The sequence below is a fragment of the Prionailurus viverrinus genome, chromosome A3 (genome assembly GCF_022837055.1).
Source record: "Prionailurus viverrinus isolate Anna chromosome A3, UM_Priviv_1.0, whole genome shotgun sequence".
In the NCBI taxonomy this organism is placed as follows: domain Eukaryota; kingdom Metazoa; phylum Chordata; class Mammalia; order Carnivora; family Felidae; genus Prionailurus; species Prionailurus viverrinus.
In genome coordinates this window covers 111,336,675-111,348,701 of record NC_062563.1, presented here as the reverse complement: position 1 = coordinate 111,348,701, position 12,027 = coordinate 111,336,675, and the positions used below count along the sequence as shown (strand labels likewise).

At 46.6% G+C, this 12,027-nt stretch overlaps 1 protein-coding gene across 3 annotated transcripts in view; it reads left to right on the top strand.

Moving 5' to 3' along the window:
• The window catches only part of CRIM1 (cysteine rich transmembrane BMP regulator 1), a 191,695-nt gene that overhangs the window by 175,998 nt on the left and 3,670 nt on the right, over window positions 1–12,027 (top strand). For all 3 annotated transcript variants that reach the window (XM_047854122.1, XM_047854124.1, XM_047854123.1), the window contains 3 exons: window positions 829–1,023; window positions 8,622–8,744; window positions 11,462–11,652. In XM_047854122.1, coding sequence (XP_047710078.1) covers window positions 829–1,023; window positions 8,622–8,744; window positions 11,462–11,652 — 509 coding nt within the window. The remainder of the gene's footprint in view (window positions 1–828; window positions 1,024–8,621; window positions 8,745–11,461; window positions 11,653–12,027) is intronic.

The following is a 12,027-nucleotide window of genomic DNA, read 5'->3' as shown; positions in this document are numbered from 1 at the left end:
AAGGGACTTTTTAGGAAAAAGTCGGGGGAGGAAGGAAATGAGGATGGCAGGGGAGACTGGAGGAAAGAGAACAGCTGTAAATTCTTACACATAAAATAACTCTTAAAAATACATGATTATCAAAAACCATAGTTTGCTGGAAAAAAATGGATTGAAATGAAATGAGGTGGGTTTGAAAGCAGGAATGCCTTTGTTGATGACAGGGAAGCCCCCCCCCCCCCCCCCAGCATCGCCCAAGAATGAGGGAAGTGGTTCTGTCAGCACGGATGCCTGCACAGGAGAGCCGTGGGTTCCCCGGGACACACCGCCATCCTTCCTGACCCCTCCCCTGTGTCACTTACAGCAGGATTAACTGAAATTAGGAGTTTCGTGAATGGCTCTATAAATGTATTCAGCTGGACTTTATCTCTTCCCACATAAAACCTCTGAATGCATCCCTACCTATTTGTGTCTGAATTTGGTTTTTTTTCTTCATGTAGTACGTTCAGTAGCCACCCAATGTGCTTAAATCTGTATTTTCTTCAGTGACGATCCAGGGACACTTACCCAGCGGGTATCATTCCTACCTGGCCGTAGCAGTTAGTAGCCTGTGTTGGCCTCCGTGGCCCTTGGTCAGGTTCAGGCCACAAGTGCTCTGAAGCTTCTCCTGTGCCAAGGAAAATGGCAGCAGGGAACTGGGGAGGCGGAAGCTTCGCCACATGCTGGAAAGTCACCGTGGGAAGGACGTGGTGACCGTACAGGGCTGTTGCCCTTTTACGTGTCCGGTGTCTTAAGATGCGGTGCTTTGTCACATCCAGCGACTCCACCCTGTGCTGTTCTTTTCGCTAGAGGACGCAATTCCGAAGAAGGCGGTGTGCCACTTCAGCGGGAAGGCCTACGCCGACGAGGAGCGCTGGGACATCGACAGCTGCACGCACTGCTACTGCCTGCAGGGCCAGACCCTCTGCTCCACCGTCAGCTGCCCCCCACTGCCCTGCGTGGAGCCCATCAACGTGGAAGGAAGTTGCTGCCCGATGTGTCCAGGTATCTGAGCCAGGGTTCCCGAGCCGTCACAGTGATTGCGGGGGAAACGGGCCGCTGGTGCACGGGGCCCGGGCAGGCCGTGGGCCCAGCCCAGGTCTTCCGCCGCAAAGATGGGGCTGGGGGTGGGGGGAGGCTGGAGAGACTGCCATCAGGGTGAGGGCCTGATTTGGGTCCCATGCTAGACTCGCTCTGGTTCTTCTCATCTGCGTGCTCTAAGTGTTCATGGCGGCACGGCCTGACGGGTGGAACAGGCTCTTAGTGCCTCGTGCCCTGGCCGGGTCGCGCAGTGTTGGTGTGGCGTTGGACCGGCCTGGTGAAGAGGGCCCAGGGGACCCGCTAGGGGATCGCTTCACAGCCATTGCAACGTGAATATATATCAGAACCGGAATGGAGGAGTTATGGTTAAAGAATGCATTTCAGTCTGTGTTCAGTTCCCGAGTCCCAGCAGCACCCGTGCTGTCCCTGCGGCCTGCTCCCAAGCCGTGTGCCCAACTTGGTGTCTTCCCGCGGAGGCCCCAGCTGGCTGCTGTGGCGCCCCCCGCCCACGCCTCTCCCCACACCCACCCTCCGTGTCAGCTCGGAAACCCACCTCCGAGTCGCAAGCCTCCATCCCCCACAGCTACCCAGATCCTCCCCCAGGCCACCTCCTACTTTCCACGTCTGTGTCTTGTGCCCTCGTCCTCTGTCCCTCGTCCCAGAAACGCAGGGCCTGAGCCCCCAGCAGGACAGCCTCCGGGGAGCATTCCGTACCTCCAGCCCTAAACAGACCCCTCAGACGGTCTATACCGCAGAGAACACGCACTCCGGGGAGGAGTCAGGATCCTTTCCACCTTCACCTTGACTCTCGTGTCTCCTTGCTGCGTTATGTCAGAGAACCTTGGCCGTGCAGTACGGTGAGCTGGGAGTCCTGCCAGCCGTGCATCTGTACTGTGTGGTCGTGAGATGGGATGGTCAGCACCCAAACAGTTTCGTTGTCTGTTTAGCTGTTCAGCAGCGGAGCCCTGATTGAGCACTTCTACAACTGTCCATTCATCCCACGTGATGGATGGGACGTCCCTCCAGGTCAGGAGGCTGAACCCTATTCAGAGCCTACCGTTGGGTACCCTTCCCAGCTTAGCCGCACGGGCCTTGTGTGAGGTGCACATGGGGAGTGAGAGGTCCCCTCTGCCGTCTTATCACCATCTGCACACGGGGGACATGAAGTCCTTGCGGGCCATGCAGAGAACAAGGGGAGCCGCGGGTTTCCCCCGGGAGGCAGTCTGTCTGCTCCACACCACCTGTGCCTCACGAGCTCCACATCCATCTCCCCAGTAACACGCTCCTGAGATCAAAATGGTGAGACTTGACCTTCTTCCTTCAACAGAGACTCACTCAGTGCCTGCCATGCACCTGCGCTGTTTCTAGGCCCTTGGGGGACAGCAGTGAATCAAACAGAGCCCCACCCCCAGTCCTCGGGGAGCTTACATTTTCGGTGGGAGGGACAGGCAGGAAACAAGTAAGCGATAAAGAGACCGCACCCAGGGTGAAGCTAAGGACTGTGGAGAAGAGCAAAGCCAGACAGGGGGCAAAGGGGAAGAAGGGACAGGCTGGGTTGTTTCACGCAGGATGATCTGTCACTTTGATAAGGTGACATTTATAATGAGATCCAGAAGAATTGAGGACTCGGGGGGGGGGGGGGGAGGAGGCAGAACGCTCTGGGTACAGGCAGGGCACCAGCCCTGCGGTGGAAACACGCTGTGCATGTTCAAGGACAGCCAGGAGGCCTTGGTGGATAGGCCCGGTGAGCAGGAGGCTGAGGCGAGCACAGAGGCTGTCGTGAGCCGGAAGCTGCAATCTCCGCATCATTGCGGGTCTTCGTTGGGCGGGGAAGAGGCTTCAGAGGGTCTTAAGCAAAGGAGGGAAGCTGGGTGACCTTCCCTTTCACAACACGTCCCTGGTGCCGAGTTGAGGCGTAGACTGGGGGATGTGGAGAGGACGAGTGGAAGCAGAGACAGTCTGGAGGCTTTCCCAACAATGCAGGCCAGAGCCCAGGGGTGGCCTGACCCGGGGCAGTGGCTCTGGAGGCAGGAGAGGGGGTCGGGCTCGGATTCTTTGTGAGGGAGAATCGGTAGGATTTGAAGACAGCGCTTGTGAGAAGAGAGGAAGAGAAGCCGTGAGTGACTCTCATGTGTTTAGATGACAACACGAATTTGCAGCCACGGGGTAAAGGCAGTTTGGTTGGCGGCAGTTTTTCTTTGAAATCTTCACTGTTCGTCCAAGTGGAGCGAGTGAACAGTGAGCATGTAATCTGCAGTTCAGGAGACACCGGAAATGGGTCTGTACATTTGAAAGTTGTCGGCTTAAAAACCAAGGTGGTTTTTTGTTTTGTTTTGTTTTCACTTTTTTATTTGTTTTAATATGAAACTTACTGTCAAATTGGTTTCCATACAACACCCAGTGCTCATCCCAACAGGTGCCCTCCTCAATGCCCATCACCCACTCTCCCTGCCCTCCCACCCCCCCGCTCCAATCAACCCTCAGTTTATTCTCAGTTTTTAAGAGTCTCTTTTTAAGCCTTGGGACTGGAGGAGATCCCCCAGGGAGTGGGCGTGATAGAGAAGAGGCGCCAGGACTGAGCCCAGAGACCCTCCAACTTTGGGAGACCGGGCAGGGCAAGGGGGACTGGCAAAGGAAACAGAGGAGGAGCCACAGCCACACGGGAGGAAACCAAGAGCCATGACCCAGAAGACAAATGGAGAAGGGGCAGGTGTGCCGTTAGGTCAAGTCAGAAGAGACGGGGAAACTAATCCTTGTGCGTTTAGCACGATCCTAATCATCTTGACCACAGCCATTTTGGTACAGCAGTGGAGGCTAAGTCTAATTAGAGGGGGGCTCAAAAGAGAAGGGGAGGGTGACTGGCGATACTGGTTATCAGCCCTGCTGTAGGGTCCACAAGTGAGACTCTGCTGTGAGGTAGAGTGGCCTTGCAGGACAGGTGGGCCCTCTCTATTGGAGGGAAGAGGGTAATCTGACCAAAGACCCTGAGATGGAAAGGTCAAGGCCCAGTGTCCCCAGAATAGAGTGTTCTAGTAGCAGGAGGTAAGGACAAAAAAGATAGCTTTGGCCCGGATGTTCAGGGCCTCGCTTGTCAAATTTAGAGTGTAGATACCATCCTTTGTAGGGAATGGGAGCCTCATTTTTGAGCAGGTGAATGACATGGTCACATAGGTGCTTTGGGAGGATTAACAGGGTGGGGTGCAGGAGGGACTAAAACGAGGGGAGACCAGAGGCCAGGACAGCTGTAACTCACATTGCAGACGTCCCGGGTGGTGACAGCAAGGCCCCAAATCCAGGTGATGGTGGTAGGAACAGAGTAAAAGAGGTACTCTCCTTGGCTTGTGAGTTTAAGGAGAGAGTGCATATATTGCCAATAACATCCTTGTTCATTATGAAAGATTTCTCCAGTGACTTCTCAGGATTTACTGTTGGATGGAAATTTCTGTAACTCTTCTTTCTGCGTCTGATGTATTATTGATGGATCATTTCTCCATCTTCTAAGCAAATGGCAATCAGCCGAGCTTTGCCACTTTACATTTGATTAAGGCTGGATTCCTGTCCTGTTCGCTCATTGGCTCACTGTGTGATCTTGGTCAGGAATCCTCACTAAAGTTCCAGGCTTCCATTTATCATCTAGATAACTCCTGATACCATGCTTTGCCCTCAGCCCATACCGACTCCCATTCTGGATAGCCTCACCCTTTACAAAGCATGGTCCCCCTCTGCCATCTTATGAGTACAAAACCCATGGGCTGGGTAGCTGCTTAGGACTTGTCCCATTTTACAGAAGAAACTGAGCCTCAGGAAACTTAAGTGAATTATCCACAGTCCTGCAGCTAGTTGGCTGACCTGGGAGTTCTGATCCCAATTGACTTGTAGGTTCCATCTCCCCAAAAAAAAAAAAAAAAAAATGGTGCATCAGCTTGTGAGCTTCTGGCATCCTGTCCCCATACTCCAGAAAAGGACATTTTATGGAACCGTGGGTCTTACAACTGGCCAGGTGCCTCTGAAAGTAAAATATATCCACAGTAAGTGGTCTTGAGTTCCTCTGAAGTTCAGATCAGATATGACCACGGGAGTAATTCTTAACTGTGACCATGTGCCCGTGATCCACGTGGCCTAGCCTTTTGTAGTTCTGTGTCTGCAGTGCAAGCAGCTGTCAAGGGCTCTTCTAGTAAATGCCAGAAGGGCTGTATGTGAGAATTGGGGTCAGTCACAGGTCTTGGCCGTGGAAGGCCTGGGTCTAGGCATGGAAATGCAGTAATTCCCACACTTCTGTTTGTCCAAGTAGGTTTTTGCTGAAAGATTTATCCTTTTTGGCAAAACTGCTCAGAGACTGCTTCCCTTGTAAGTTCACGTTAAAGGGAAATGACCCTCTCCCCGTGGACATGAGGGCTCTGAACTAGAGCGCTGAGTATTTGGTGACGATGGAAGGAGGTGTAGGTAGATTTTCATCCTAGCCGTACTGAGTTTCAGGGAGCAAACCCATACCGAGGGCGGGCTGTGAGCTGCCCAACAGTGAGAAACACCCATTGTCATGAGACGCCCATGAGGGCAGGACTGGTCTTGCTCGTGGCTGTCTCCCAGAACTTTGACCACTGAAGTGCTCAGGAAGTATTTGTGGACAGTGGTAATAGAATTAATCACTCTGTAAGACATTCTCCCTCATCCAGGGCACACCCTTCTCCCTTTCCCGCTGATGCCAAGTAGAGCCTTCCGAAGCATCTGTGGGAGGAGGGTTTGAACTGTCTGGTGGGGGGGGGGGGGGTTCACTTGAAATCTATGCATATGCAGCTAGAAGGCACAAGGATTTCAAAACTGTTTCCTGGTGCTCTCCCCCAGAAAACCCTGACGTGAAACTGAACCAATCCCCTCTCTGGGGACCTCTGGTGGGGGGGGGGGGGCGGTTTGGCTACTTAGCCGTTGACATTCCCAGGTTTGGGGGAATAGAGCCCACAGTGGCCTTCTCTACTGAGGTCTCAGGTGCCAGCGGTAGAGTGGCCCCTGCATGATGGGAAGGTTCAGTGCTGTGTGCTAGACCCACAGGGGAGGCCCTCAGACATGCTGTGGCATAGAAAGATGTCACATAAATGTCAAGGTCACTTTTCTTTTCAAACTCCTCCAGGAAATTGATATCACACAATCAGGGTTTGTCAGTGGGCGAATGAGACCCCATGTCTGACACACCCATCCCAGAATCACCCACTGCGGACTTGCCGAATCAGACCCCTGAGATGCAGCACATTTTATAAGCTCTTCAGGTGATTCAGATAGGACAGAAAAGTTTGAGTCATTGGTTGTACTCAGGCCCCTGCTTCTGTAAATAGTATTTTCAGTAAATTCTCCTTTTAATTCAATAGTATTTTCAGTAAATTCTCTTTTTAATTCGAGTCTTCAGGTATTCACGTGTCTAGCTCTGGTCATGTCTGAGGTACCAGTCCCCATGCACTCGAAGATCCCCCTACAACTTTGGACTCCCCAAAAACCTAAATACTAATACCCTGCTGTCAACCAGAAGCCTTACAGATAACATAAACAGTCAATTAACATGTATTTGTATTTTATACATATTACATGCTATATTCTTACAACAGAGGAAGCTAGAAAAAAGAGAATATTAAGAAAACCATAAGGAAAATACAGTTACAGCACTGTACTGATAAAAATCCATGTATAAGTAGACCTGCACAGTTCAAACCCCTGTTGTTCAAGGGTCACCTGTATTTAAGTAAGAAAGCACAAGACTGAGGGACAAAAAGCCAAAATAACTTTATTCTTGGGGGGCACCAACCAGGAAGACCTGGGCCATGGCATCACAGAACAGATTTGAATCCCAGCTCTGCCAGTTCCTGGATGCGTCATCTTGGGTAACTGACTTAACCTGACTTTACCTCCCTGCCGGGTACTCCGTTAATACACGGTGTTATGAGCAGAGCAAATACTCTCTTCCCTGTCACTTTTCTCCTCTCTGTAATTCATCTTGAAAGCCAGGAGACTATGGGGTAGACACCAATCACTGTAAGCAGGGAGGATATTAGTTCTATTTTAACTTCTATACCTTGCATTTTATGTATCTTATTTTGGACTAAATTAGGCTATTAGTGAATATTTAGTATGACCAATGTTGAGTAACCTTATAAAAATTGGTTAATAATACGGCAGGATCTGGCCAAAAGGAGACATATAGTTGATGCAGATTTTTGTGTTGCCTTTTGAGAATACGGGTTCTCAAGAATTACTTCTTTAGAGCATGTTGAGACATCCTTACTGTTGCCTCATCTATTTAAAAGGTGTCTGGGTATATAGTCCAGTGTGTTTGTCTGAAACATACTGACTTAGAGCTTTCAGCTGTCTATATATACAACCCAGGAAAGTTCAAAAGTATAGCATTTCCAGCAGTTATAAAGTGACATAGAAAACGTTTGATTGTACCTTTTATACGGAATTTTATTGAAATAAAGAATAGTAACTTAAAAAAAAAATGTTGGGCTGGTTAGCCAGATGAAGAAAGGATATATAAATATATTTGTAGTAGCCAAGAAAAACTTTCAACTGTTTTCACGGGTCCCTTGTAGAATTTAGCTTTAAAACGCGGGGAAAAAAAAGGGGCACCTGGGTGGCTCAGTCGATTAAGCGTCCGACTTTGGCTCAGGTCCTGATCTCATGGTTCGTGAGTTCAGGCCCCATGTTGGGCTCTGTGCTGACAGCTCAGAGCCTGGAGCCTGCTTCGGATTCTGTCTCCCTCTCTCTGCCCCTCCCCCACTTGTGTTTCCTCTCTCTCTCTCTCTCTCTCTCCCTCTCTCTCTCTCTCATTCTCTCTAAAAATAAACAAAAAAGAAATATTAAAAAAGAAAAAGAAATTTGGGATAAAGAATATTATTCTTCTTAGTTTTGTTTCATTTATAGTATCTTACTGATCCAAGTGCCCAAATGATCAAGTTAGATCATGGAAACATATTTACTGAAAATCATCTACCAATCCACATGGTTCCACTGGTGATAAAACAGACATGTGATGCTTAAGCCAGGCCGGACCTCAGGAGGTCTGCTTACAGTCTATTCCCATTTAGGGGAATTGACAAAGAAATAAGAGTGAAAGATGCTTTAGCTTTTTCACTTCCTAGGACCTATTTTATAGAAGTGATTCAACATTCATGGGTTAAAGAGAAGCAGCTTATTAAGGTATATAGTATTTAGCTGATGGAAAATAAAAGAAATCCTTCCATTTCAGCCAGTCCCTGTCAGTTTGCACAGAACTACAGGGCCAACACCATCTGACATGAAAAAGCAGAGCCTCTGACCCTGGTGGAGAAAACTCTCCCCCACTACTTTTACATGGGGGGGGGGGGTTGAGGGGGAATATGGTTATATGACACGCCTCCCACCCTTGCAAAGCCAGTGACTGTCTAGTAGTAATGATGCAATTGCAGAAACTGGACCTTTCGTGCCCCAGGACAGTATTGTACCGAATTGAATGCACCATCCATTGGGATTGAAGAGACCAAAGTCAGCAGTAAGCAGCCCCTCCATCATCTCTTATGAGAAATATCCCTTTCTTTTAGAAATGTATGTGCCAGAACCAACCAATATACCCATTGAGAAAACAAACCATCGTGGAGAGATTGACCTGGAGGTTCCCTTGTGGCCCACACCCAGTGAAAATGACATTATCCATCTCCCCAGAGGTAAGTGCAAAGTTGACTGAGATTTCTGTAGACTTCACATATATGGTCTGCCTTTTTAAAATTTTTTTTTAATTTTTAATTTTTTTTTTAATTTTTAATTTTTTTTTTTTAATTTTAACTTCGAGTACCTTTTTAAATGGCAGGTAAGTAAGTTCAAATAACTACTCCAGGGGAGACCTGTTGACTATAACATATTTAAACCAGAATGATAAAAATAAGTCTGCAGGTAACTGGATAACATGCCTCCTTCTGGCCTCATGTGCTCAGAGACTTCATGATGATGGAAAGAAATATGTTCCTTGTCCTAATAGCTCGGTATCTGCAATTTCTAAGCCAGGACTCATATTTGTACATATGTAAGTGGAATAATAATAAATTATTCAGTCCCTGTGGATTCTGGACTAAGCATTTATGCATTAGGTTACCCTCTGCTTCCAGGCTGTTTTCACTCCATGAGAGTTCAATTTATTACATGTGCTGACTTTTCCACTCATCGGGTATATTCCATGTTTTTTGTTTCGTTTTGTTTTTCCCCTAGCTCTGTCCTTCCAGTTGTGTATAATAGACCTATTATTCCCTCTCTCAGTAGTTAAGAGATAAAGCCAGGCAGAGTTCCTGTCAGTATTGCCTTCTCTATAAAAGTAGATGTCTCGATTAAGAGTATAAACCTGTGCTTAGCCATGACTCAGGACTGTCTCCCGTCTACTCCAAGGACATTCTCAAAATCACTGCTATACAATTTTTATATTATTTCTTTTGGGGGAAGCAATATTCATTGCTTGAGAGATTAATGGTCTGTTGTTACCCTAGATGTTCTGAGTATTATGCTTCTTTAGATCAAGCCGGTTGACCAGAGAGCCAAATTCCTGGCTCCAGTGTTTTGGCTCCTTGTGTAATTGCTGTGACTGAATTGTGCTTTATCATTACATTTGCATTCGATCAATAAATACTGGTGCCTACTCTGTGCCACGCACTGTTCTAGACGGTGGACTTTGGCCATATCGACAGCCTTACTTGCTGTAGTATATTGAAGACCTATGCATTACACAGTATCTCTGTTACAAAGTACCTGAGAAGAAATTTCCTGTGTCAATAGCAGGAAAATTTACACTTCTCCTAAGCAATTGATTATTTTTAATCTTGAAGACATTGTGAATCTTATTGATGATACCTGTTTCCATTTTTGCTTTGGCTGCTAAGAAGCCCAAAGCTAAACTTTGTGGCCTGATTTTTGCATCAAAATGGAACTTAAGGACTGAATTTTATAAACAGATCTCAACTAAAGCTTTATTTTCCGTTCATTAAGATTTTCCTTAATTAACTTTTCAATTTCCTTGTATGACATATATTCCTAAAACCATCTGCCATATCATTTGGAATATGATAAGGCAAAAATCCATTCCTTCATTCATTAAAACCTGAATTCATCAGTAAGATGTTATTTTTACCTTTGGCATTTTTGTTGATGCTGATAAATGTAGGATTTTTTCCACCTTCCTATAAAGTAGTATGTACACTGGATAGAATGACTAGGAAGGTTCTCTTCTTCCCACACACAAAAGCAGCAGCATATTAACAAAAATCTGATCTTTTAAACCATAAACTGTCTTAATATCACAGAACTGTACTGCTATGAGACGGGTTTCCAGAATCATTTAAGAGCAACTCCTTTTGAATGTGTAACCCCTGCATCTTTCACTAGCCTGGTCTTTGATGCATTTGGACAGGCCGACCACAGTGGTTTGGTTTTTTTAACGTTTATTTATTTTTGAGACAAGAGAGAGACAGAGCATGAACAGGGGAGGGTCAGAGAGAGAGGGAGACACAGAATCCGAAACAGGCTCCAGGCTCTAAGCTGTCAACACAGAGCCCGACACGGGGCTCGAACTCACGAACCGCGAGATCGTGACCTGAGCTGAAGTCGGACGCTTAACCGACTGAACCACCCAGGCGCCCCCACAGTGGTTTATTTGAAAGAAAATAAAAGTAAAGAAACTTCCAAGGAGTTCTCCTGATTGGTATATAGTTACTAACCTTGTTATCTCTGCAATATTCATGGCAAGCATGATGATTTAAAGTAATAGAAAGACCTTCATTCAAACGAACAAAGTTAAATGTCTCCTATACAGTATATTAAAACGAAGGCAGGAAAATGATCTAGTAGGCCTAGTGAGTTTTCAACAAGTTTATGACGAGGGAGGCATTTTTGCTTAGAGCTCAGTAAACCAAAAGACCAAACTCTTTGATTCTGGCTTTAGTTTTTACTATTCCACTAGCAATTAGTCTTAACTGTTACTCTAGTAAGTCAAAAATACTTTGTCCTAGTCTCCTATTTGCTGGTAAAGAGGGAGCTAAACTAATGTTTCTGCTTCAAAATCTTAGACCATACAGGTTAATCAAAATATTTTTAGTAATCTAGTTTTAATCACTTTTGTAACGTCTACATAACAATTTTGTTTTCTTGGCTAGCTAGAACCAGCTTCCTCCTGCCCAGTTATTAACCTCTTCACCCTAATATTTCCTGTCTCACATCATCCCTGAGAGCTCTGCTGTCTCATCAGAGCTCTTCAGATCATTAGACTTGAGTCATGTTTTAGCCTGAAAGTACTGGGAAGCAATGAAACCAAGTTGTTGATCTGTTTGCAGTGGAACTATTAGAATACTTAAAAATTCTGGTTTAGGTAATAAATGCTTGTAATTTTTTTTTCCCCTTCTAGACATGGGTCACCTTCAGGTAGATTACAGAGATAACAACAGGCCGCATCCAGGCGAAGATTCTTCACTGGACTCCATCGCCTCAGTTGTGGTTCCCATAGTAATTGGCCTCTCTATTATAATAGCATTCCTTTTCTTCAACCAGAAGAAACAGTGGATACCACTGCTTTGCTGGTATCGAACACCAACTAAGGTACTGTCCTGAAAAAGTCTGTCTTAAGTGACCGAACTGGGAAAGCTTGCATGCTCACATTTGCTTAAATTGCTTGATGTCTTTTGTATTAGCCAGCGAAAGTTTTGGTCTGGTCTTCGTAGCCTCAAACACACAGTAAGCCGTGGCCATAGTACTTGCCTCGGGCTGGAGCAGTCACTGGATGAATTACCCATCAACCACTGGTTAATGGATCCTGACCTTCCACACATCCAGTTTCCTGGATTTAAAGTGTTTTAAAAAAGAAATACTTCTAGGTTGATTCCTAAGTCATTGTTGTATTAGAAATTAAAATTTGAGTTTCTTCTCAGTGGTCTATCCACTTAGAATTGGGAAAGAAGTCCTGGTGAGAGGGTG